The sequence below is a fragment of the Eumetopias jubatus genome, unplaced genomic scaffold (assembly GCF_037043125.1).
Source record: "Eumetopias jubatus isolate StellerSeaLion01/CBP00866 unplaced genomic scaffold, mEumJub1_p1.0 scaffold_12, whole genome shotgun sequence".
In the NCBI taxonomy this organism is placed as follows: domain Eukaryota; kingdom Metazoa; phylum Chordata; class Mammalia; order Carnivora; family Otariidae; genus Eumetopias; species Eumetopias jubatus.
The window spans coordinates 38391109-38415581 of NW_028274818.1; the positions used below are offsets into that span (position 1 = coordinate 38391109).

The 24473-nt window shown below is 35.9% G+C and overlaps 1 protein-coding gene across 4 annotated transcripts in view; it reads left to right on the forward strand.

Moving 5' to 3' along the window:
* Nucleotides 1–24473, forward strand: part of RPS6KC1 (ribosomal protein S6 kinase C1) — a 176036-nt gene that overhangs the window by 37656 nt on the left and 113907 nt on the right. For 2 of the 4 annotated variants that reach the window (XM_088029087.1, XM_028125795.2), the window contains exons 5-6: nucleotides 7891–7984; nucleotides 19416–19778. In XM_088029087.1, the coding sequence (XP_087885213.1) occupies nucleotides 7891–7984; nucleotides 19416–19778 (457 nt within the window). The remainder of the gene's footprint in view (nucleotides 1–7890; nucleotides 7985–19415; nucleotides 19779–24473) is intronic. The other 2 variants (XM_088029088.1, XM_028125796.2) reach the window with 1 other exon arrangement.

Consider the following 24473-nt stretch of genomic DNA (forward strand, 5'->3'; position numbering starts at 1 on the left):
CTTAGGTATGTATCTAATATTAGAATTGGTCTGGGAAGATTTCAAATCTTAATTCAATTTATTTACTTGTTACAGGTTTATTATGATATTCTCTTTCTTCTTGAATCAGCTTTGGTATTTTGTTCCTTCCCAGGAGTTTTCATCTAAATTGTATAATTTGTTAGCATAAATTATTCATAGTATTTCCTTATAATGTCTTTGATTTCTATAGGGATGGTAGTGATGTCCTTTCTTCCATTCTTGATTTTGGTAATTTGTATGTATCGTGTTTATTTTTTTTCTTGGTCAATCTAGCTAAAAGTTTGATAACTGTTGATTTTCTCAAAAGACTAACCTTGTTGGGGTGCTTGGGTGGCTCAGTCGGTTTAGCGTCTGACTTTGGCCCAGATCATGATCTCAGGGTCCTGGGATAGAGCCCCACATCGGGCTCCATTGCGCAGGGGGGAGTCTGCTTATTCATCTATCCCTGCTCGTTCTCTCTTTCTCTGTGTCAAGTAAATCTTAAAAAAAGATGACTAACCTGGTTTTGTTGATTTTTCTGTATTTCCTGTTTCATTTTTCTATTTCATTTTATTGATTTCTACTCTAAACTTTATTTCCTTCCTTTTGCTTGCTCTGGATTTGCTTTGCTGTTTATCTAATTCTTTAATTCCTTAAAGTGGAAGCTTGGATTACTGATTTGAGATATTTCTTCTTATCTAACATAGGCATTTACAACTATAAATTTTCCTTTTAGCACTGCTTGAACCTCATCCTATAACTTTTTAGGCTTTGTTTCCATTTTTATTCAGTTCAATGCATTTTTTTTTATTTCTTTTGTGATTTTTCTGTTGACCCATTGGTTATTTAGGAAAAATGTTGTTTAATTTCCAAATATTTGTTGATTTCCTAAAGTTTCTTTTATTGTTGATTTCCTAAAGTTTCTTTTATTGTTGATTTCTAGTTTTATTGTGGTCATGGTCAGAAAACATGTGTTATATGATTTCAATTCTTTTAAAGTTATTGAGACCTGATCTCATATTTCTTAGCATATGACCTGTCCTGGAGAATATTCCATGTGTGCTTGAAAGGAATATATATTCTGTTGTCAGGTGGAATTTTATGTAAATTTTAGTTCAAGTTAGTTGTTAGTGATGTTTAAGTCTTCTGTATCTTTGCTGCTTTTCTGTTTAGTTCCGTCAGTTATTGAGAGGGAGGTATTGAAGCCTCCAGTTATTATTGTTGAATTTTCTATTTGTCCTTTCAGTTGTTAATGTTTATTTATTTTGGGGCTCTGTTGTCATGTGCATGTATATATATAGTGGGTATAGCTTCCTGATAAGTTGATTTTCTTAGCCTTATGAATTGGCCCTCCTTGACCTGAGTAGTATTTATTGTCTTAATGTCTATTTTGTATGATTTTAATATAGACCACTATTTAATAAAGAATACTCTAGGTCTCTTTTTGCATGGAACCTTTCTTTTCATTTTTTTTTTTTTTCTCGTCGGTAGGGGGGGCAGCAAAGCAAGGTTTATTGAGAGATAGCAAAGTGATAGCACAAAGCTCCCAAGGAGGGAGAGGACCTGAGAGGGTTGCTACTTTCTTTTCAGTCTTTTGCTTTCAACCTATTAGTGTTATTGAATCTAAAGGGTATCTCTTACATGCACTATATAGTTTGATCTTTTTTTTTTTTGTCCAGTCTCAAAATTGCTGTCATTGATTGGCATATTTGGTTCTTTTATATTTAAATGTACCATTTTGTTATATGTTATATATTTCATGTATTTTTTGTTCTTTTGTTTCTCCTTTATGTCATCTTTTGTGTTAAATATTTTTTATTGTACTATTTAAATTTCCCTTTTATTTTTTAATATATGTATATATGTATATTTTAAAGATTTATTTATTTTAGAGAGAGCACTTGAGAGAGTGAGCGAGCCAGGAGTGGGGGGAGGGGCCGAGGGAGAGGGAGAGAAAGAACTTCAAGCAGACTCCCTGCTCAGGGCAAAGCCTGATGCAGGGCTGGATCTCACCACCCAGAGCTCATGAGCTGAGCCGAAATCAGGAGTTGGATACTTAACTGAGTGAGCCACCCAGGTATTCCTTAAGTTATATTCTTAATGGTTGCTCTAGGGATTAAAATAATGCATCTTAATTTATGACACTTTACTTGAGATTAATATTAACTTAATTCCAGTAAAATATAGAAAGTTTGCTCCATAAAGCTCTATTCACTCCTTTTTTGTGTTATCATACGTATATCTCAAATGTATTATAAACTCAACAATATAGTGTTAACGATTTGATGTCTTTTCAAGTTAAGGAGAATAAAAGAGAAGAACATATATTTATATAGTCTTTTCTATTTACCCTCGTATTTACCTTTTTTTGGTGTTCTTTATCTGTTCAGGTGGATTTGAATTACCGTATGTTGTCAGCTTGAAGGATTTTCTGTAGTTTCTTTTTGTGTGTGTGTAAGGCGGGTTTACTAGCAATAGATTTTCTTGGTCTTTGGAAGTGTTTTTGTTTGCCCTTCATTTTTATTTTATTTAATTAATTAATTTATTTTTTGAGATTTTATTTATTTATTTCACAGGGAGAGACACAGCGAGAGAGGGAACACAAGCAGGGGGAGTGGGAGGGGGAGAAGCAGCCTTCCCGCTGAGCAGGGAGCCCGATGCGGGGCTCGATCCCAGGACCCCGGGATCATGACCTGAGCCGAAGGCAGACACTGAACGACTTGAGCCACCCAGGTGCCCCTTTTTTTAAAGAATAGTTTTTCTGGATATGTAGAATTATTGATTAACTGTTTCTTTTAGCATTTTGAATTTATCATTTCAGTGCCTTTTGATTTTCATTGTTCTTTATGAGAAGTTGTTAACTTTTACTGTAGTTCTGGTATAGAAGTCCTTTTCTGTTGCTGCTTTCAGAATTTAGCCTTTGTCTTTTAGTAGTGTGACTCAAGGTGTAGATCTCTTTCTGTTTATCCACTTGGAGTTTAATTTATCTTCTTGTATTGGTAGATTATTATTTTTCATCAAAGTTTGAAAGTTTTCTGCTGCATCTTTTCAAATATTTTTTTCAGCTTTTTCCCTCTCATGTCTGGTACGTATTAGTTGGTATGCTTGGTATTATCTTTATAGCTCTTTGATTCTCTTTATGGTTATTAGGTCTTTTTTTCCTATGATTTTCGTTTTGGGTAGATTCTATTGATCTTTAAGTTCATTTATTATTCATCGTTCTCATCTGTTAAATTTTGTTACTATGCTTTTCAACTTATGATTTCCATTGGTTCTGTTTTTAAAATTGAGATTCACATGACACAAAATTCACCATTTTAAAGTATAAAGTTTAGTAGTATTTAGTGTATTCACAGGGCTATGCCACCATTATCATTGTCTAATTCCAGAACATTTTTATCACCCCATAAAGAAATCTTGTGCCCATTAGCACTTACTCTTACTTCCCCACTTGCCCTAACTCCTAGCAACCCCTGATCTATTTTCTGTCTTGATGGATTTGCTTATTCTGGACATGACACGAATGGAATCATACAATATGTGGCCTTTTGCATCTGGCTTCTTTCACCTAGCTTAATGTTTTCAAGGTTCATCCATGTTGTAGCATGTGTCAGTGCTTCATTCCTTTTTATGGCTAAGTAATGTTCCATTAGGTGGATATGAATATGCCACATTTGGTTTATCTGTGAATCAGTTGACAGACATTTGAATTATCTCCACTTTTGGCTCTTACGAATAGTGTTTCATTTGATTCTTTTTTATAATTTGTATTTATTTATATTTGCTCTTTCATGAGTCATAGACATCATACTTTAAAAAATTCTTCAATCGGGGCGCCTGGGTGGCTCAGTCGTTAAGCGTCTGCCTTCGGCTCAGGTCGTGATCCCAGGGTCCTGGGATTGAGCCCCACATCGGGCTCCTTGCTCGGCGGGAAGCCTGCTTCTCCCTCTCCCACTCTCCCTGCTTGTGTTCCTTCTCTCACTGTGTCTCTCTCTGTCAAATGAATAAATAAAATCTTTAAAAAAAAAATTCTTTAATCACGACTTCCTTCTATTATTTAACATATTTATAAATAGCTGCTTTGAAGTCTTGGCCTTTTAAGTCCAGTATCTTTGCCCCCTCAGAGTTAGTGCCTATTGATTGCTTCCCTTTCCCATCCCCCATGTATGGAGCACACACTTTCTTATTTCTTTGTATGTCTCATGATTTTTTTTGTTGAAAACTAGAAGTTTTGGATGGTATAGCAGATCGGAGTTCTGATTTTTGCCCTGAGCGTTGTTAGTATTGTTTTGTTAGTGTGTTTAGTAGAGTGTCTGTACTGAATCTGTAGAGTCTATTTAATGGGCAGTGATTGCTGATATCTCTGCTCAATTTTTAATTTTTATTGTATTTTTAAACCTGACTACCTAGGGATTAGTCCTGTATCAGCCTAGGTTAGTCGTCAGCCAGTGATTGGTCTTTGCTTGCATTTAAACACTTTGTTCCATTATATGCTTCTTCCACATGCTGATGATTCTTGGTGTATTTTCAAAATTCAAGCAGTTTTTAAGTTTGCCCTGGCTTTTGCTTTCCTCTAGGATCTCTTGGATTTCCTCTGTGTGTGTGCATCATCATGGTTTGCCAGGGATTTGTAGATAGCTTGATTTCTCTCTAGTCTCTCCTGCATGGATGGGTAGAGAGCATATTAAGAACCCATATGGCTGTGTATTTTCTGTATCTCCCTGCGAAATGTCTGGCTGATATGCTGGTCCTTTGCTTGCCACAACTTCGTGTTTGCTGAGCCACTGTGTGTTGGCACTGGGATCGCTACTATTACTGAAAGTACTGTTTGGGGTGGACTTCTTCTGTGCTTCAGTCCAAATCATGCCAGCCTCCTCTGCAAGTGAATCTGCTGCATTTCAAAGCTTGCCTTGCCCTTGTATAATTACCATGGCAACCCAGCTGGGAGGTGGGAGTAACCCCAGGCAAGAATGCCACAGACTCCCACAGTTCTTACCTGTGGTTTTTATGGTAACCACTTCTTCATTTGTTTTATGTTTTTGGTCAACTTCCAGAGCCCTCAAATGGTCCCTGACAGTTTTCTCTAGTTATTGCCTTTTGGGGAGAGCATTTGCTAATTTACTTATTCCATCATACCTGAACTCCTTTCACCCTCCAGACTGACATTTCAATAACAAAAAACTTTGAGATGCTGTGTAATAAGAGTTTCTGTCTACTGCGTAGTGACGAACACCAAATGGTTCATATTTTTGGTCTAGAGATCAAAATGATCAAAATAGCAATTAATAGAGATTAAAATAGAATTGTGGCATATTTTTCCATTACTTCCCTCGAGTTCCTATGGAACAGTTTTTATTATTTTGTTTAATTAAAGATTTAGTCTGTATTATTTTGTATAATATCATTTGTTAAATTAGGTAAATAAAGGGCGCCTGGGTGGCTCAGTCGTTAAGCGTCTGCCTTCGGCTCAGGTCATGATCCCAGGGTCCTGGGATCGAGCCCCGCCTTGGGCTCCCTGCTCAGCGGGAAGCCTGCTTCTCCCTCTCCCACTCCCCCTGCTTGTGTTCCCTCTCTCGCTGTGTCTCTCTCTGTGAAATAAATAAATAAAATCTTAAAAAAAAAATGAGGTAAATAAAATTTCTCTGCGATTCTGAGCTAAGACATTTTTTGCATTCTTTAGTATTTGTTTTTATTTTATCTTGTAAACAGATCTTACATCAGCTAATATTATTAACAAATAAACATTTATTGGATGCTTATGTTGTTCTAAACACTCTATATGTATGAAATCTTTTAGTCCTAACTTAGTGAGTTATAGATAATATTTCCATTTCATAGATAGGTAACTTAAAGTCACACACCTCATGGTTGAAGAGGTAGTTAATAGTTGAAAGGCACTTTCTGTTAAGTGAGATTATAAATAAAATCAGATTTGTCTATTAAAATTCTCAAGAATATTTGCATTTTTTCTTAAGATTTGGTTTGGATGGCTTAGTCTGAAATAGATACTCTTCTTTTTTAGAGAAAAATTCAAATATAAACTTTGATTTGAATATTTTAATAAACAAATAGAACAAAGTAGTATAGATTCTTGCCTCTAAAGAGAATAGTTGTGGGTGGCTCAGATGGTTAAGTGACTGCCTTCCTGCTCAGGTCCTGATCCTGAGGTCCTGGGATCAAGTTCTGCATCAGACTCCTTGCTCAGTGGGGAGCCTCTGTCTCCTTCTGCCTGCCACTCCCCCTGCTTGTGCACATTCTCTCTCTCTCTGATTAAAAAAAAAAATAATAAAGAGAATAATTGTTTTAAAGTTTTAGTTCACTTAGCACTCTGGGAAGTAAAAGTTGGTAATTTGAGAGGGACCATTTAAAATTTCTCTTTCTTGGGCGCCTGGGTGGCTCAGATGGTTAAGCATCTGCCTTCGGCTCAGGTCACGATCCCAGGGTCCTGGGATTAAGTCCCGCGTCGGGCTCCCTGCTCCTTGGGAACCTGCTTCTCCTTCTGCCTCTCTCTCTCTCTCTGTCTCTCATGAATAAATAAATAAAATCTTTTAAAAAAATTTCTCTTTCTTAAAGATAAGTGGACAGGGAGACGTTTTGATTATGTAAAGACAGTTGTTGAGTTCTTCGTGCTGAAGGAGAGAGGAAATAGGGGTCTTACGTTTCTCTTGTGTTTTGCTATCCTGGAATTGTGTTTGGAGGCATGGAACTACTGGTGGAGGAAAGTAGAAGGAAAGATGTTAAGGAGCAGAAGAGCTATTCTTTTAGTTATAATTATTTAAGGATTATAAGCCCTTATGTCGATGATTGGAGCAGTCCATGAACCCACAGCACAAAATCACACCACCACCACTTACCTGATGAGTACCATTCTCTAGTTGCACATAGAGTAAGAGAAAACAGCCTTTTGGGGGTTGAATTTGCAAACCTAAATATAGAATTAAAATAATGGTCACATGGAGAAATCAATTTTATATTTATTAAAAATAATACAAATATCTTAAATTTGGTTAGTTTTACATACATTATTATATCTAAGTGTTTTTCAGATTTAAGGTACTTCTGGAATCACTGAGGTTCTGTGTGATATATTGTAGTTTTTAATTTGATAAAATTAAATGACTTCTAATGGAGTCCCATCATTTATCACTAATTAGAATGACCAGTCACTAAGGATACTAAGCAATAGTCTTTAGTTGGTGGGTGGTTTTTTTTTTCCTTGCATTTTTTAAATGAGTATTTTTGATAGATTTTTTAAAAAAATATGCTTTTACAAGAAGCCACATGATATTATAAACATAATATTCCTTTTGAATGTTAATAGGCTAAAAATAGATTTTAATAATAGATTACTTTTTAGAGCAGTTTAGTTCACAGAAAAACTGTGCAGAAGTATAGTGCTTTCAGGGGCACTTGGGTGGCACAGTTGGTTAAGCTTCTAACTCATGATTGCAGCTCAGGTCATGATCTCAGGGTCATGAGATCGAGCCCCATGTCGGGCTCTGCGCTCAGTGCAGAGTCTGCTTAAGTTTCTCTCTCCCTCTGCCCCTGCCCCCTGTGTGTATGTGCATGTGCGCTCTCTCTCTCTCCTTTCTTAAATAAATAAATCTTAAAAAATAAAGGAGGATATAGTGTCTTCCTGTATATCCCCTTTTCCCTTCACAGAGATTCCCCCTATTATTAACACCTTGCATTGGTGTGGTATGTTTGTTACAATTGATGAATCAATACTGATATTCCTATTGATTTTTTTAAAAGCAATTATTATCTAGTTTAACAGATGCAGTTTCTGTAATCCTTATACATACTCAGTTGAGTAACTCTTGTTCATTTATTATTCATTTTTAAAATACTGTTATTAACAGTGAAACACAATTACTCTCCTCTTTTTAGGGTGGAATAATTAATGATGGTTCTGAATTGATTGGTCCTGCTGAAGCTTATTCGGATTCCCTCGTTGATAGCTTTCCTGAGTGTAGTACAGAAGGTAGGACATTTTGAATTTTTTTCATTTCATGGTTTTGATTGCAGACTATAAATCATATCTGAATTGTGAAAGAATAGATGGCTATAGGAATTTGAGAGTATTTCACCAATTCTAAGATACTTTTTTCCTTAACATTTTAGTATCACTGATGTTGGGTACATGATACTGGGTCGATGATATCTTACATTTACTTGACAGCTTTTTTTCTTTCTTAGTGTGATATATAAAATAATGATTTATCCTACAATTAATGGCATATTAGATTTGATGGAATGTGGTATAATGAATGTTCAGAATTCGTATTGTCTAGCGTTAAGAATATTTTGCTAAAGTTTAGCAGCATCTGACGTTTAGACAATTAATTTCAAGACTGGCTTTAAAAGTTTAGTCATGTTCCCAGAAAGAATAAACCTGGGGCAGTTTAAATGTTTTTAGTATGTTTTATAATAACACGAGTCTAAACCAAAGCAGTCTTTGAAATTTTAATCACTTTAATTTAAGAATGCTTAATCTCTTGTTTTATTCCTATGTTAAGCCATCCTTGAATTTTTATGAAGATTTAAAATACATACATTTTTGTCTTTAAATTTCCTTAGCTAGTTTTCTTCCAGGGATTTTGGAATTAAGAAAAGGAGATTTGGGGACAGGGAGGGAAGGTCTTTAAAAATAGATAATTAGATTTGTTTGAGGAGGCTTAGGTTTGTTTTATATAAAAGTAAAATCATAGACTAGATATTTCTTTATCGCTTTCATGGATAACAGCTTATGGTAGAGGAGGATGCTGAATATGGGAGGTAGCCATAATCTCATTTCAGTGATCTTTTAATAGGGGTATGTACTGATGTCATATATCAACAGACTCATTGATATAGATTTATTGCAGTAAATTCCCATCTTAATTTGGTAGGAGCCGCAAGTTCCCATCCATTGTGTAGGCTGAAGCATTTAAAATTTGTTTTTCAAGTGCCTTGTTAGTGCAGTAGGTAGCATATCAGCCTCATAAAATTTGTTTTTCTTTTGTTGCCGCCACATTAGCTCTTCTTGTTTTTCATAGTGGCTCCCATTGACTTAAAAACAAAGTCCATTCATTAGTGTTTTGTGTAATGTATGGGAACCTTAGACCCAGGGATTTCCATTAGGTCCTCAGTATCTTTGACTCTGTACTGAATCAGCCAGGGTCATAGGAAAACACTGCTGACAGTAATTTTACTCTACAATCCAAATACCTGTTCTTTGTAACCTGTTTTGATCTGCAGATCCTTGCCAGGCTTTGAAACATCTAGTCCCTGCTTGGGATCCCAATGTGATTCTGTTTTTAGAGCTGGTTTCCTTGGAAGGTAACCACCTGGGATAGCCCGATCTGGCTGTTGCCTCAGAGATACTCTTTTCCTGAGAGAGAAGGAGAGGGTATCTTCTGCCTGTAGATGTGCTGATTTGGTGACATCCAGTAGTAAACAAATAGAAAGATTTGTAGGAGAGTGTTCAATGAGGAGTACAGTTCTTGGAGATGGTAGAATGTTTTTTAGCTTCTCTCCTTTTGTGTTTTGTTACAGGAATCTAAGGTTGCATGACTCGGGGATGGCTATATTTTTTTGATATCTATAATAAGCTTTTTTTTAACTAGTTGTGAGTCAGCTATGGTGGAAGATGTGTGTCTCAGGAACCTATTTTAGTGTAGGATCATCATGGATGAGAATGATACAGAGGCCTTTTGTCCTTTGTTATCATCTGGAAGAGAAGTGGCGGAGCATTATTATTAGGAATGTGTGTTTTTGGGATGGTGTTCTAAAATATGGGAAGCTGTTCAGGGTAAAAATGTGGCTGTGGTAAAAATGTGGTAAACAAAAAGGATATATTACCTAAAGCTAGGATGAGTTTGTAATTTATTGTCCTAAGTGGGACACAGACTTCTGAGAAGTAAAGAGGATGCTTTAATAAGTACAGCGAGACCACACGCATACACCAGGACTGCCCCCTGGCACACTGGGACGGATGGTGTGGGCTGCTCTACCTAAAGCAGTTGTTTCAGGGTTTATCTTTGAAGTTTCGAAAAGATGGGTTTTCTTTCTTTTTTTTAAGATTTTATTTATTTATTTGACAGAGAGAAAGAGCGCGCACACAAGCAGTAGGGAGTGGCAGGTAGAGGGAGAGGGAGAAGCAGACTCCCTGCTGAACAGGGAGCCCAATGCAGGGCTCCATCCCACCACCCTGGGATCATGACCTGAGCTAAAGGCAGGACACTTAATGGACTGAGCCACCCAGGCTCCCCGAAAAGATCAGTTTTCCTTGGAAAGATTTATCTTTTAGGAATATGCTTTTATGAGAGAAATTGGGGGCAACCTTTTTGTTAATAACCCCAGAAAAGACTTATACTACCGAAAAGTAATACTGGCATTTTATCCTTTCCATGCAGAGTTGTTCAGTTCTCCAACTGTATTACAATCTCTGGAACACGCTGTGATCCATGACGAATGCAAAATGTGGAACTAGAAAGGCTGTTCATGCTTATGTTTTTTTACCCCCTCCCTTTAAAAGCCTTTATGCCTGACTAATTAATCCTGCTGAAAGACACCTTGTTGACAAATACAGATCAGAGTGTCAGACAGCTTGTAAATTCATTGTTATATAAGAGGGGAAACGACTTTTAAATATCATGAGATTGTCTGGCATACTGGGTGGTGGAAGATAGACTTTCCTACCAAAAGGTCCGCAAACCCCAGAGACAGCCAAGGGAGAGGGCCTCTCCTAGCAAAAGGGCAGGAGAGCTGGCAGCCGGCCAAGCCCCACAGGTATACAGTGAAATGGAGGGTTGTAGAGGGATTGTGGTGGCAAGTGCTTGTGGTTTGGATTTAGAGCCAAAATGTGAGGAGGTGATTCACTCCATAACAACTCCTCTGAGTGTAGTATTTTAAATGGTGTTTCAAAGGTGTATTCATTTTTCATACTTCTGATTTAGTTTGCCAGTGAAATGAGCCAGAGGGGCAAATCTTAATATATAGTCTCCTGTTTCAAGGTCCTTCAGTAGAGTAAGAATGACATGGTAGGTATATCACCTCTCAGAGAACAGATGTAGAGGCTAAGTGATCATTATTTTTATTAGTACCATAAAAAATGCAATCAACAGGTCTTAATTTACGTTGAAGGGAAGTTTTCTGAGGAAAACAAAGAGCTGGATTAATTTTTTTTAATTATCATTATTTGATAGTAATGGGATAGAGGAAACCCCTTTAAGTTTCATAGAACCAATAATGTGGTGATTAACTGGTAAATATATTTTATCTAATAAGAAATTGATAATTATAAAATTATTCAGTAGGTTTTTAGATAAAAAGTTAATATTGTTTTATGTTTTTAAAATGAAATGTTGGTTACTCTTTATCTCCTTTGTCCAGAGAAATTAAACTGTATGTATTTTTAAAGATGAAAGAAGAGTGACTTGATTGTTAACATCTTATTTCCTTTTTAAACTTGCATCTTTTCATTTGATTAAACTTAGCTATGAAGTTAGTATGACATTTGTGGAAATCTGGCCAAAATGGTGCATTGGAATTGAGCTTCTTGGCATGTTTCTCTCATCTGTTGGCCAGTTTGAGGGGTGTAGGTTGCTTTACTGCCATGCTGGCCTTGATATTGGAGCCTTTGATGTTGGTAGACTCTCATCTGGTAACCTGTGTCATTTCCTCTTCTTGCAGTTATGGGAGGGACATCTTCCAGGTGTATGCACCAAATAAGAGAAAATAATTAGGTGATCATAACCACAAATACAAATTGAGAGATCAGCTTCTTAAATGTAGATCTTACGAGTGAATTTTCTTAAATGTCTCCTGGGGTAGGATCTTCTTCTTCCTTCCTCCTCCTCCTCCTCCTCCTCCTCCTCCTCCTCCTCCTCCTCCTTCTTCTTCTTTTTTTTTTGGTGGTAAATTGTGGGTTAAGAGCTCCCTGGGGTTCAATTGTAGCTATTGTAGACATAAGAAAGGATCTATTAAGCTGTCTTGAATTCTATTTTAGAGTAAATGAGATGTACATTTGGAGACTAGCATCCATTGCTGGTCTATGTAAGGGATCTCTAAAATCACTTTCAGTTCAAAGATTTGTGTTTTTATTTGATGGCGGGGTGATAATTCTTTCCATTAAAGCATTGAAGATTAAAAAAAATAAAGCCTGAAGATTAGAGTTAAACTGTATTAAATTGAATAATGTTGATTAGTTTTAAACCGTTAGGGGAGACTCATTGGAAGGGTGAATAGTTATTTAAGTTTGAAGAAAGTCTTCTGTGTCAGTGTACCATTTATTATTATTATATTTTTCTTTTTATTATTTGTGCTATTTTCATTTAGTTGATTTAAAGTCAGTTCTCTGAGGCAGGATCATTTTAAAAAGGAATATTCTTCACTTGATTGGCTACTTAATAGCCTAAATCTGTTTTTCAAACTTAAAGTTTGCTTTAGAACTGCATAGAGGTGGTGTAAAATGACGAAATATAGAAAGCCTGATTAAAAGTAATTTAAAGTAGAATTTAGTGCAAATGTCCACTAGGTGGCACCAGGAGAACTCTAAATCTTGTTACTGGGATTATTCTAGGCCCTCCTGTATTATGAGAGTAGGTTTATTCACTTTGAAGTTCCTTTTTCTCTTAAGTGCTTATCTACTTAATGTTATTCATTCCCCTTTATTCGTTGAATTTTCTTTGGTGCGGGAGCTTAGAATAAATAGGGAAAAAAGAATAGATCATTATTCTCAAGAAAAACACAAATGAGAATGTGTCATTGTATGTGTGCATGTAAAACAAGTGATAACATATTATAAATATTGACTCTTAAAAACCCTAGGGCCATTGAGGTTAATGTTAGCTATTAGGAGTTTAGGAGTTGGGTGGGGAAGATAAAAAAAATTCATGCTATGTCATGGGAGGTGTTTTAGAGTAAAAGGAACATTAAGAATGATATAGATAAATTCCTTATTCCCCAGTTAAAAATTGGAATTTCAGAGAAGTAAAGCCATGTGCCTAAGGCAGTCCAGGTATTCTAGGTAGGGTCAGCAGCAATTATAGAAGCATGTGTTGAAAGAAGAGATTTAATTTTATGGAGAAGGAGGCAGTGAGAATACATATTTGGTATAAAAAGCTCAGCGTGAGCTACTTGTGTGCTAATAGCAGGTTTGATTTGCAGAGAAGATTATGGAGAGTAGCAACATAAGAAGTTCATTAGGTAGAAAGGGAAGCCAACTCATAGATCTTTGTTGTTCATGGTAAGATAACAGTATTAGGGTTGTAATTTTGATTGATGTGTCGTTTTCCGAGGTTATTCAGTTTTTCACCAAATAATGCAGTGAATATACTGGTGCTCTTTTCAGAAATTTTCAAGGGTGAAGCAAAGACTTGTCTCCAGGACATTATAAAAATGTGAAACATCAAAGGAATGGTACTTTTTCGTAACAGTAGCTATTTCTAAATGATACGTTGGTAATCGAGTACGAGAGTCTTAATTAGTATCAAGTTTTAGATTTAGGTATTCGCCTAAAATCATATTAATAAGGGCTTGTTTCTTAATGGAGATTGATATGTATGTCTTCTATCTCAGGGTGACCTTTGTTCTGCTGGCTAGATATTTTGCTTTGTGTGTGAAGCATGAGTCATTGCTACTAGGAAAAGTAGAAATTCCCTTTCGTTGACTGAACCTCAGTGCTCAGTGAAAGCTATCAGCTAATAATAATGAGGCCATGTATTTTATATATAGTTGACCATGAGAGACCACCTGTTGTTCTAAAGGAAACTGATCTCTTTTTGCAGATGGTCTTCAAATACAGATTTCTGATAGTTTATAGTATAAAGATTTATTCTATAGCAACTCCACCTTTTCCCCTGGTGCCTGTCTTTCAGAGGTGGTGTCCTAGACAGATTTCACTAGACTGCCCTACTCTGAGCAGTTCAAAGCACAGAAGGTGAGGGTAGGTAGGTGAACTGGGATGCTATAGAAACCCCTCATGTCTGTAGCTGCTTTTTAACTGGTCACCTGGGGCCCTCTAATAGCCCTGAGACTTGAATCTCTGTGATATGAACCTGGAGGCAGAACGCTTTCATAGAACCTTTGACTCTTCCCCCTCCCATCTCTTCCCCAAAAGGCTGAGGTTTTTGTCTTGATGGTGTTGGTGAAGCATGTACCTTTTACTCTCATGATGGCTCTAGAGGGCCCCTTTAAACATGGATTGACTTCAGGTTGGTTTAACTTTTGACAAAGAGTCTCTGACTTGTCAATTGTTGCCCTGCCTTATCCACAATGTTCTTCCTACTCACCTAACTGAGAACCTCTTACTTGTTGGCTGCTCTCTGTACCTTATTAACTTTCTTTCTGGGTTTTAGAAGCTAGTTTCCACTTGATGTGATATTTATATGGAGCTTTATATAAAACAGGTTGAATGACAGGACCGTGATTTCAAGGAATTGAGCAAGCACTTTATTAAGTAGATGTATTAAGGATATAAGGCGAAAAGACTAGGTACTGAGTGTGTGTGTGTTAATGGTTTGTTGCTGTGGTGCTGAAAGGGGAGTGTTCTCGAGTTGGTTGGGGAATACTTCATTGAGAAGAAGGGGATTTAGAAATTGCTTAAATGCAGAAGGGAAAGATTTCAGAGAGTACTAGAAGACAACTAGTTGCAGTGTATGGTTGCGATATGATAGAGTTAGGCTTTTCAGATCTGGTAGGGTGCATCTTAAGAGGAGAATTAAAGGAAGAAGATAGGCAAGGAAGAAGTGTCAAGGGTTAGTCTGCCTCAAACGGATCTGTCTATAATCACTTCTGTCTTCTCTCCTAAGTTAGGAATTCTTGGCACTGGCTGCTGGATGATTCTTACGGGCCTATATTTCATAAATTATGTTTATATAACATAGATTTATTCACAAACAAATTCCCAGTTTTAGCCCTTGCTGCATTTCCTTTGATATCCGTCAGGTACCAAGGCTTAAGAGCTTGCCATTCACATAAAGGAATGTGGTAAGAGTCACCTGTATTCCCACCATACAGGGAAAATTGCTGTCAATGTTTAATACACTTCTCTAGCCTTTTTTTCCTGTGTTTTTGTTTTAAAACTAGAATTACAGTATATTATATACTGCTTTACAGTTTGTCGTTTTTGCATAATAGATAATGAACACTTTAGCATTAAGCATTTGCTTAACATAATTTTTAGTAGCTGCATAATATTTTCTCAAAGGGATGTACCGTAATATCCAATTGTTAGGAATTTATTATTTCCAAATTTTCACCAATTTTTGCGATGGATATTGTCATGTATAGATCTTTTGTCATATCTCTGATTGTTTTTGATATAAATTGCTGAATCAAAGATATAGGCATTTTTTGCATCTGATATGTATTGCCAAATTGTCCTCCAAAAAGGTTGAGTCAGAAGTCTTTTTGCTTTCCTTTGCTTCTCATAGTTGGACTAGAAAAATTCCTTATCCTAACCTGCTACTTTTTCTTTTGTTTGCTCACTTTGAAAGATTCTTCATTTAGAATTAGGTACAATTTGAAAAGGAAACAATTTGGATGTTATTATTATTTCTTTGTTTCATTATCTGACCTTATTCCTAGGTATTTTGATGGTCTTACTCTTCTGATGTAATTTTATTTAATCATGATTTCCTTTGCTAACAAAATACGATTAGAAAGGTAAGAGAGGAAATAAGACTATGTCACTAGATTTTTGTGGTCAAAAGCCAAGAAACTGAGTACACATAATTTTACCCCTTTGCCCTTTGGTATTATTGTTCGTGTTAGAAAGGAAAATCAGGCAAAACATGAAACAGTACAATGTGATAGATGATGTGAAGGTTACAGTGACAAGACACCAGAGAGCAGACAAAAGATCTATAGCAGCATTTCCTTTCTTTTATGATTAGCTGTATAAATCAGAACTTCTTTTTTAAACTTTGTCTATTTGTTTATTAATATCAATGGACTAGGTTATATAAGGCCCCCTTTAAGGAAATAAATGTGCATTGAAATATAGAAAATATTTTTAGATCAATTAAAAAAATCTAAAGTTTGTATATTTCTCAGAAGAGTGGATAAATAATTTTATAGACTGCTATAAAAGATTTTGATTTTGAAGTGCTGTCTGTACAGTTGAAATGTCAGAGATTGAAAAGATTTCCACTAGGTCCAGTGAATCTCATCTCAGATTGTGGATTTAATGAAGTCTTTTGCTTTTAGGGAACAAAGTGAGTTCTTTATGGGCATTCTAAGGATTTGAGAAAAACCCCTCAAGACAGGATATGTTGACAGCGTGCCAAAGTAGTGTCTGAAGCTGATTTGAAATTTGAGTTTAGCTGCCAGTAACATGTTTTTACCCTAACTTATTTTATTTGATATGAAGTAAGCAATTTGAGTCTATAATAAGGGTTGACAAACTGTGGCCTGTGGGCCAAATCCGACCTGCCACCTGTTTTTATATGACCTACTAGCTAAGAATGGTTTTTACATTTTAAATGTTGACAGAATTCAAAAGAATATTATTTTGTGGCATGTGAAAATTATATGGAATTCAAATTTCAGCATCCATAAATAAAGTGTTACTGGAACACAACTGTTCTTATTCATTTACATATTATCTGTGGCTGCTTGTTTTTGTATTACAATAGCAGAGTTGATTAGTTGTGACATAGATCATGTGGCCCACAAAGCCTAAAATAGTCACTCTCTAGTCCTCAGAAGAAAAGTTTGCTGATCCCTGACCTAGAATTGTATACTCTAACCCACCTTAAAGTTTGGCTTTATATATGATCCTGAGGAAATAATTTTCTTTTCAATATATTTTCTTTCCTGAGAAACTTGAGAGTCAGTATTCAGTGGTGATACAGATCACATAGTTGTTCCCAAACTTAATTTTTACATAGCTGTCAATCTTATTGTCAATCTTATTGAATGATAGAGAGCGGTGGCTCTCAGAGTATGGTCTTCAGATGCCTGGGTATTCCGGAGATCTTTTTAGGGGGTCCCCAAGGCAGAAACTGTTTTTATATAGTCTAGGAAATTGTTTGCCTTTTTCACTGTGTTGACATTTGCACTGATGATGCAAAAGCAATGGTAGGTAAAACTGTTGTGCCTGAGCATGAAGCAGGACAGGGAGCAGACTGTAACAGGAATCATTGCACATGCATTAATGCCAGTGCTAATGTTGCCTAAAAATGCCTTTGATAAAGCAGTAAAAACTATTAATTTTTATCAACTCTCAACCTTTGGGTACATGTCTTCTTGATATTCTGTGTGATAAAATGGAAGTATACATAAAACACTTCTGCATATTGAATTGCTATGGTTGTCTGGAGGAAAAGCACTTGTTTGAGCCATGAACTAGCTGCTTTTCTCTTGGGACATCATTTGTGCTTGAAAGAACCTCTGACAGACAAACTGTCATTATTCAGAAGGGTATTTGGCAAATATTTTTTCAAAAGCAAATGAAGTGAGCTGACACTTTAGGGAAAACAACTGACAGTATTTGTTGCCAATGATAAAATGTGAGTTTTCAATTCCAAATTCGAATTTTGGAGAACTTGTTTTTTTGTTTTTGTTTTTGTTTTTAATCTTTACACCCAGCATGGGGTTCAAACTCAGGACCCTGAGATCAAGAGTCACAAGCTCTACCAACTGAGCCAGCCAGATGCCTGAATTTTGGAGAACTCATATCTGCTTTGAGCTTGACAGTTTCCCAGTATCTAAAGAAAATATTCTGATGAGATTGATGATGATAGTAACAAATGTGATTTTGGAGGGGGATATTGTAATAATGAAATTTGTCAGTATTTGGAAGATCTTTATAACTCAGGGAACCAGTACTTTCAAAATGTCCAGTGTGTGATGTTACAAGCTCAGGCATGGATAAAAGAGCCATTCAGTGTGCAAGACAGACCGATGTATTTGAATGTGACAGAAACAGAAATTTCACTGGTAGGAATTTATATTCTACATGGCAACAAAGCTTTAAGAAACTACCACTTGTCAAGTTTTGGTGTAGTATCAAAAAATAATATCCATAAATATTCGAAAAGGCTACTAAAATATTCACCCCATTTTCATTCCTATCTATGTCAGATTTTCCTCAAATCTTTCAACCAAAACAACATGACAACAGATTGAGTGCAGGATCAGATATGAGAATCTAGTCACCTCCTGTTAAAAAGATTTGTAAAAATTTGAAACAGTGTCAACCCTCTCACTCAATACTTTTTTGTTTTGGAGAATATAGTTTTTTTTTTTTGAAAGATTTTATTTATTTATTCATTTGAGAGAGAGAGAGAGAGTGAGAGCGCGGGAGCCAGCGGGGGGTAGAGGGAGAGGGAGAAGCAGGGTCCCCTGCTAAGCAGGGAGCCCGAAGTGGGGCTCTATCCCAGGACCTGGAGGTCATGACCTCAGCTGAAGGCAGATGCTTAACCAACTGAGCCACTGAGACACCCCAAGAATATAGTTATTTTTAATAAAAATTATGTTAACATGTAATGGGTTTTAGTGTTTAAAAACATTTTTAGTCTATTTAAATACTAAGATTGGTAAACATTTACAGGTATAATCCACAAAAACAAAAGTTTTTTGAGGCTCTCAATTATTTTAAGAATGTAAAGGGAGATCCTAAGACCTCATGCTCATTTACCATGAAGTCAGTTCTATGAAATGTGAGAAAGAATTTTCATTGCTGATTATTTCAGTACCACCTGTTCATTCATTTTCTGTCAGAAAACTAAGAGGCGAATATATACCAAAGCTCTCTCCAAAAGCTTGTGGAAGGGATTGAAACAAAGGTATCTAAAAATTTAGTCCTTTAAAAAAAAAACACAACTAAATGGCATACATTTTCCAGATATGGATGATTATCTAAAAGCACACCTCTGTGAAGGTACGTTGTATGATAATTAAATAATGATTATATAATTGCTATAATAGTTGTAATTGAATGGTAAGTCTATTGTGCTTTATATGCATTAACTCTGTTCCTCATTTAAAATCCTGCATAATAAGTAATATTATTAAGTGACTCGCTTTTGGTCACATAATAAGTTTTAAGAGCTGAGATCCAAGCACTTGTTTTTGTCTTACCCTGAAGCTCTTATTCTTTTCCTTTTATCATAATGATGATGTTACAAGATCTTGTGGTAAAGGCTCTTCTTTTTGACAACAAGGCTAGATAAAGACTTGCCTTCAGTTTTAGTGTGATAATTAAGGCGAAGGAGATTGGCTTCTAGAGCTTACATTGAGTGCAGAAATGAGTGAAGTAAGCAGAAACAAATTGCCAGGCACCGATCTCTATCAGGCAATGACATTAGGACATACTATCCTAATCAACTTGGATAGTATGAACAAATGAATAGTCAGCATGATTTGTATTCTTTTTGGCTGATTCTTAATTTAATATCTATTTACTATTGTGATCATATTTCTAGGTTTCTCCAGCGACAGTGATCTGATATCTCTTACTGTTGACGTGGATTCTCTTGCTGAGTTAGATGATGGAATGGCTTCCAATCAAAATTCTCCCATTAGAACTTTTGGTCTCAGTCTGTCTTCGGATCCTTCAGCACTAGGGGCTGTTGCTTCTGACAGCGAACAGAACAAACCAGAAGAAGAACGGGAAAGTCGCAGCCTCTTTCCTGGCAGTTTAAAATCCAAGCTTGGCAAGAGAGATTATTTGGAGAAAGCAGGAGAATTAATAAAGCTGGCTTTAAAAAAGGAAGAAGAAGATGACTATGAAGCCGCTTCCAATTTTTATAGGAAGGGAGTTGATTTACTCCTAGAAGGTGTTCAAGGTACAATTTTATCAGTATTAATATGTTTTGGAATGTTTTTATGTTGGTGTCTGGAAAGAAAAGTGCATCTATATAACTATACCTTGTGTATAGCCCTCTGTAAAAACAAGACTGAACATGAGAAATTACTGAAGATTAAATGACCTACATTTGGGGGGGCACCTGGGTGGCTCAGTCAGTTAAGCATTTGACTCTTGATTTCGGCTCAGGTCATGATCTCAGGGTAGTGAAATTGAGCCCCGCATCAGGCTTTGTGCTGGGTGTGGGCTTTGAGCCTGCTTAGGATTCTCTCTCTCCCTCTCCCCTGCCCCTTGCCCTGCTCATGTGCATTCTCTCTCTCTCTCTCTCAAAAAAAAAAAAAACAAAAACAAAAAACCTACATTCAGGTTTATACTTTCAGTTACATGAATGGAACGCAGTATCGGAGCTGCTTAACTCTCTACTTTGATCAATTAACCAACAACAGGTTTTAAAAAAATCAAATCTCCATGTCTCTTGATGAATAATAATCTGTTTTTTTCTGACATGGCTAGTGTTCACCAGCCTTCACCTCTCTCAGAAGTATTTGCAGAGATTCTTTAGTGCATTTATTCTTGCTGGCCTGAAGAGAGGAGATGAAATGTAAAGATTCTTGATTTGCCTACTATTCTGTTCTTTGTTAATTGTCATAAATTCTCAGCTAATTACTGGGGTGTTGTGGGAGTTGAATGGTTCTGAATGTCTGTAAGTAGGACTTACCTTTTTTTTAAGCATCAGATTTTTGTTTCAGTCATTTGTCTTTTCCTTATAGAAAGAGTGTGAAGCATACTGTAGTTAGTTACTTGACTCTCTGGACACAATAATCAAAGGCTGGTAGGACCTTCTTCCAGTGGTTTGCTTTCCAGAAAATCGTCATTTTTACTGTTGTTCTGTGACCTTTGACTTGTTAGTGCCATTCACATGACCGTGGTCTCCTGTAGCACTGACACTTTTTTACTACAGTATTTCCCCCTCACTGTGCTTGGTGTTCTGTCCAGAGTTTTCTTTTTTCTTAGAGTGTGAACTTTGAGTCTTCTAATGTGGTATAAGATGGATGCTTGCCTGCATGGGCTGAAGAGGGAGTGGGTGTAGGCATTCGTGGTTTTTAACCAGAATTTTGACTAATTCTCTTGTTTTTAGCCCTTACTCTGATTTTCACAGCTACCCAGTGCTACCAGTTCTCAAACTTTTGGAGAGATTTACAGTGTCATTTAAGTCAGGCAGCTTTCTTGAACTTCTGAAGTCAATAACCATTCATCCATCTGTTTTCTAGCTTGTCAGATGTTTTTGCTGTAGTCTTCTCTCTTAATCTCTTTGTCCAAAAAATTCGGGCTTTTACCTTAAAAATAATTCTAAAAATTCTAAAAATAATTACAGGGCAGTAATGCCCTGTTAATGGAGTTTCCGGAGGGAGCATTTCTCATGGTTTGACTGATAACGTCATTTTGATACAAATTTTTGTTTCTCAAGTAGTGTCATAGTTAATTAGGGTTTTTTGTTTGCCAGTAGAGCATTCTGGTCTTTAAAGATCTACACATTTTTCTTCTTTGTCTTAACTCTCATTTTGGGTTGGGAATTTAAGATCGGGATGAGTTGCAGTTAGCTCTGATATTTTCCCTTTTCTTTTTAGATGATTTTGTGCTAAAAAATCACTAGTGTTTAATTGACATAGATACATCAGTGTGATATTTTCCTAAAAGTTATTTGCTTTTAAACTTAGAGCACTTCATAATGTTACCACTTGATGGCACCAGAAAAATAAAAATCTTTACTTCAAAATGAGAATTATGGATGCATATCAGAAATAACAGAATAATACCATTTAGTTAGTTACTTTGTGATATAATGGTGAATTATTTCTCACTAGAACTTGATACCAAATCTACTAGACCTCTATCTCAAGGAATGTTACCATTTAAACTTGTTTTTCCCATTTAACATATGCCTGTCTTTCTGAAACTACAATATCCATTCCTGCCATGGATTGGTTTTTGTTGTTGATGTGCCATCAAATCCAAAAAATTATACTTGCCTAATTGCTTTTAGCCTTTTATTGTTTATTCATAATGTGATCGATTTTTTTCATATAAACTGTGGGAACCATAATCACAGAATTCTAATTTTTAACCAATATGTAAAATAACCTTTGTTTCAGTCCTTATGGTTATACTTTTAACTATGTGTCAAATGTAATGTCAAGGCAGTGCTTTTGGTTGGTATTTAAAAGTGTACCAGTCACCACCTAACAGACGTATGGACAATTATTGGTTTAAAAAAAAATCCCCCCCCCAGTTTTATTAAGATATAATTGACATATAACATTGTACTAAAGGTGCAACATGATTTGATACATGTATCTGAAGTGAAATGATTACCATAATAAGTTTAGTTAACATCCTTCCCCTCACATAGTTATGTCTTTTTTTTTTCTTGTGATGAGAGCTTTTAAGATCTACTCTTTTATCAACTTTCAAATATATGATATGGTATTTTATTTTATTTTATTTTTTTAAAGATTTTATTTATTTATTTGAAAGAGAATGAAAGAGAGCACAAGAGGGGGGAGGGTCAGAGGGAGAAGCAGACTCCCTGCTGAGCAGGGAGCCCAATGCGGGGCTCGATCCCGGGACTCCAGGATCATGACCTGAGCCGAAGGCAGTTGTTTAACCAACTGAGCCACCCAGGCGCCCTATGATACAGTATTTTAGAAACTATAGTCCCCATGTTGTATATTATATCCACAGAACTCATTAATCTTATAAATGGAAGTTCATACCTTTTGACTGCCTTCACCTACTTTACCCACCCCTTACCCCTGTCTCTGGTAACCACCAATCTCTTCTATGAGTTTGGTTCTTTTTAAGATTCTACACATAAGTGAGATCATTTAGTATTTGTTTCTCTGTCTGATGTATTTTACTTAGAGTAATGACCTCAAGGTCCATTCATGTCACTGATGGCAGGATTTCCTTCTATTTTATCCCTAATAATATTCATGTGTGTGTGTGTGTGTGTATGTACATATACTATTATCACATTTTCTTTATCCATTCAATCATCAGTGGGTACTTAGGTTGTTTTCATGTCTTGACTATTGTAAATAATGCTGCAATGAACATGAGGGTACAGATACCTCTTTGAGATAACGATTTTGTTTCCTTCAGATGTATACCTAGAAATGGAATTGCTGGATCATAGGGTAGTTCTATTTTTTAATTTTTTAAGGAGCCTTCATACTGTCTTTTATAGAGGCTGCCCCAATTTACATTCCCACCAGCACTGTATAAGAGTTCTCTTTTCTCCACATCCTAGCAAACACTTGTTATCTGTTATCTTTTTGGTGATAGACATTCTGACATGTGTGAGGTAAATCTAATTGTGGTTTTGATTTGGAGTTCCCCAATGATGAGTGATGTTAAGTACCTTTTCATGTACCTGTTTGGCATTTTTATGTCTTGAGAAAATAATTTTTCAATTCCTTGCTCATTTTTTAATCAAATTGTTTAGGGGTTTTTTGATATTAGATTATGTGTTCTTTATATATTTTGGATATTTTGGAGATTAGCCTCTTATCAGATATATGATTTGCAAATATTTTTTACCATTTGGTAGATTGCCTTTTCATTTTGTTGATAGTTTCCTTTGCTGTGCAGAAGCTTTATAGTTTGATGTAGTTCCACTTGTTTATTTTTGCTTTTGCTCCCTTTGCTTTCATGCCAAGAAAACTTACCGCCCTGTTTGTTTTCCTAGGATTTTATGGTTTCAGGTCTTATGTTCAGGTCTTTAATCTATGTTGAGTTAATTTTTGTGTATGGTGTGAGATAGGGGTTTAGTGTTTTTTTTTTTTTTTCCCCTGCATGTAGCTGTTTATATTTGTCAATACCATTTATTGAAGAGACTGTTCTTTCCCTAGTGTATATTTTTGGTTCCTTTGTCATAAATTAATTGACTGTATATATGTGGTTTTATTTCTTTGCTCTCTATCTTATCCCTTTGATCTATGTGTCCAATACCATACTGTTTTGTAGCTTTGTAATATAGTTTGAAATCAGGAAATATGATGCCTCCAGCTTTGTTCTTTATTCAGAGGGTTGCTTTGGCTATTTGAGGTCTTTTATGGTTCCATACAAATTTTAGGATTTTTTTTCTACTTAATGTGAAAAATGTCATTGGAATTTTGATAGGGATTGCATTGAATCTATAGATTACATTGGGTAGTATGGACATTTTAACAATATTAATTCTTTCAATCCATGAGCATGGAATATCTTTCCATTTATTTTTGTCTTCAGTTTCTTTTATTAATGATTTGTAACAGATTTCATCTGTTATTCCAATAGTCTTTTGGTGGAGTCTTTAGGGTTTTCTCTATATAATATCATGCTATCTGCAAATAGAGACAGTTTTACTTCTTCCTTTCTTATTTGGATGCCTTTTATTTCTTTTTCTTGTCCGATTGCTCTGACAAGGACTTCTAGTACTATGTTGAATCAAGTGGTGAGAATGGGCATCATCGTCTTGTTTCTCATCTTAGAGGAAAAGCTTTCCGTTAATCACCATTGAGTCTAATGTTGAGTATGATGGATTTATTCTTTAATTTGTGGGGAAACTGGGGGCTCTAGCTTGTGAGCTGACTTGACATTTATGAGTAGAAGAGATGTTTTCTTAGGGAAAATT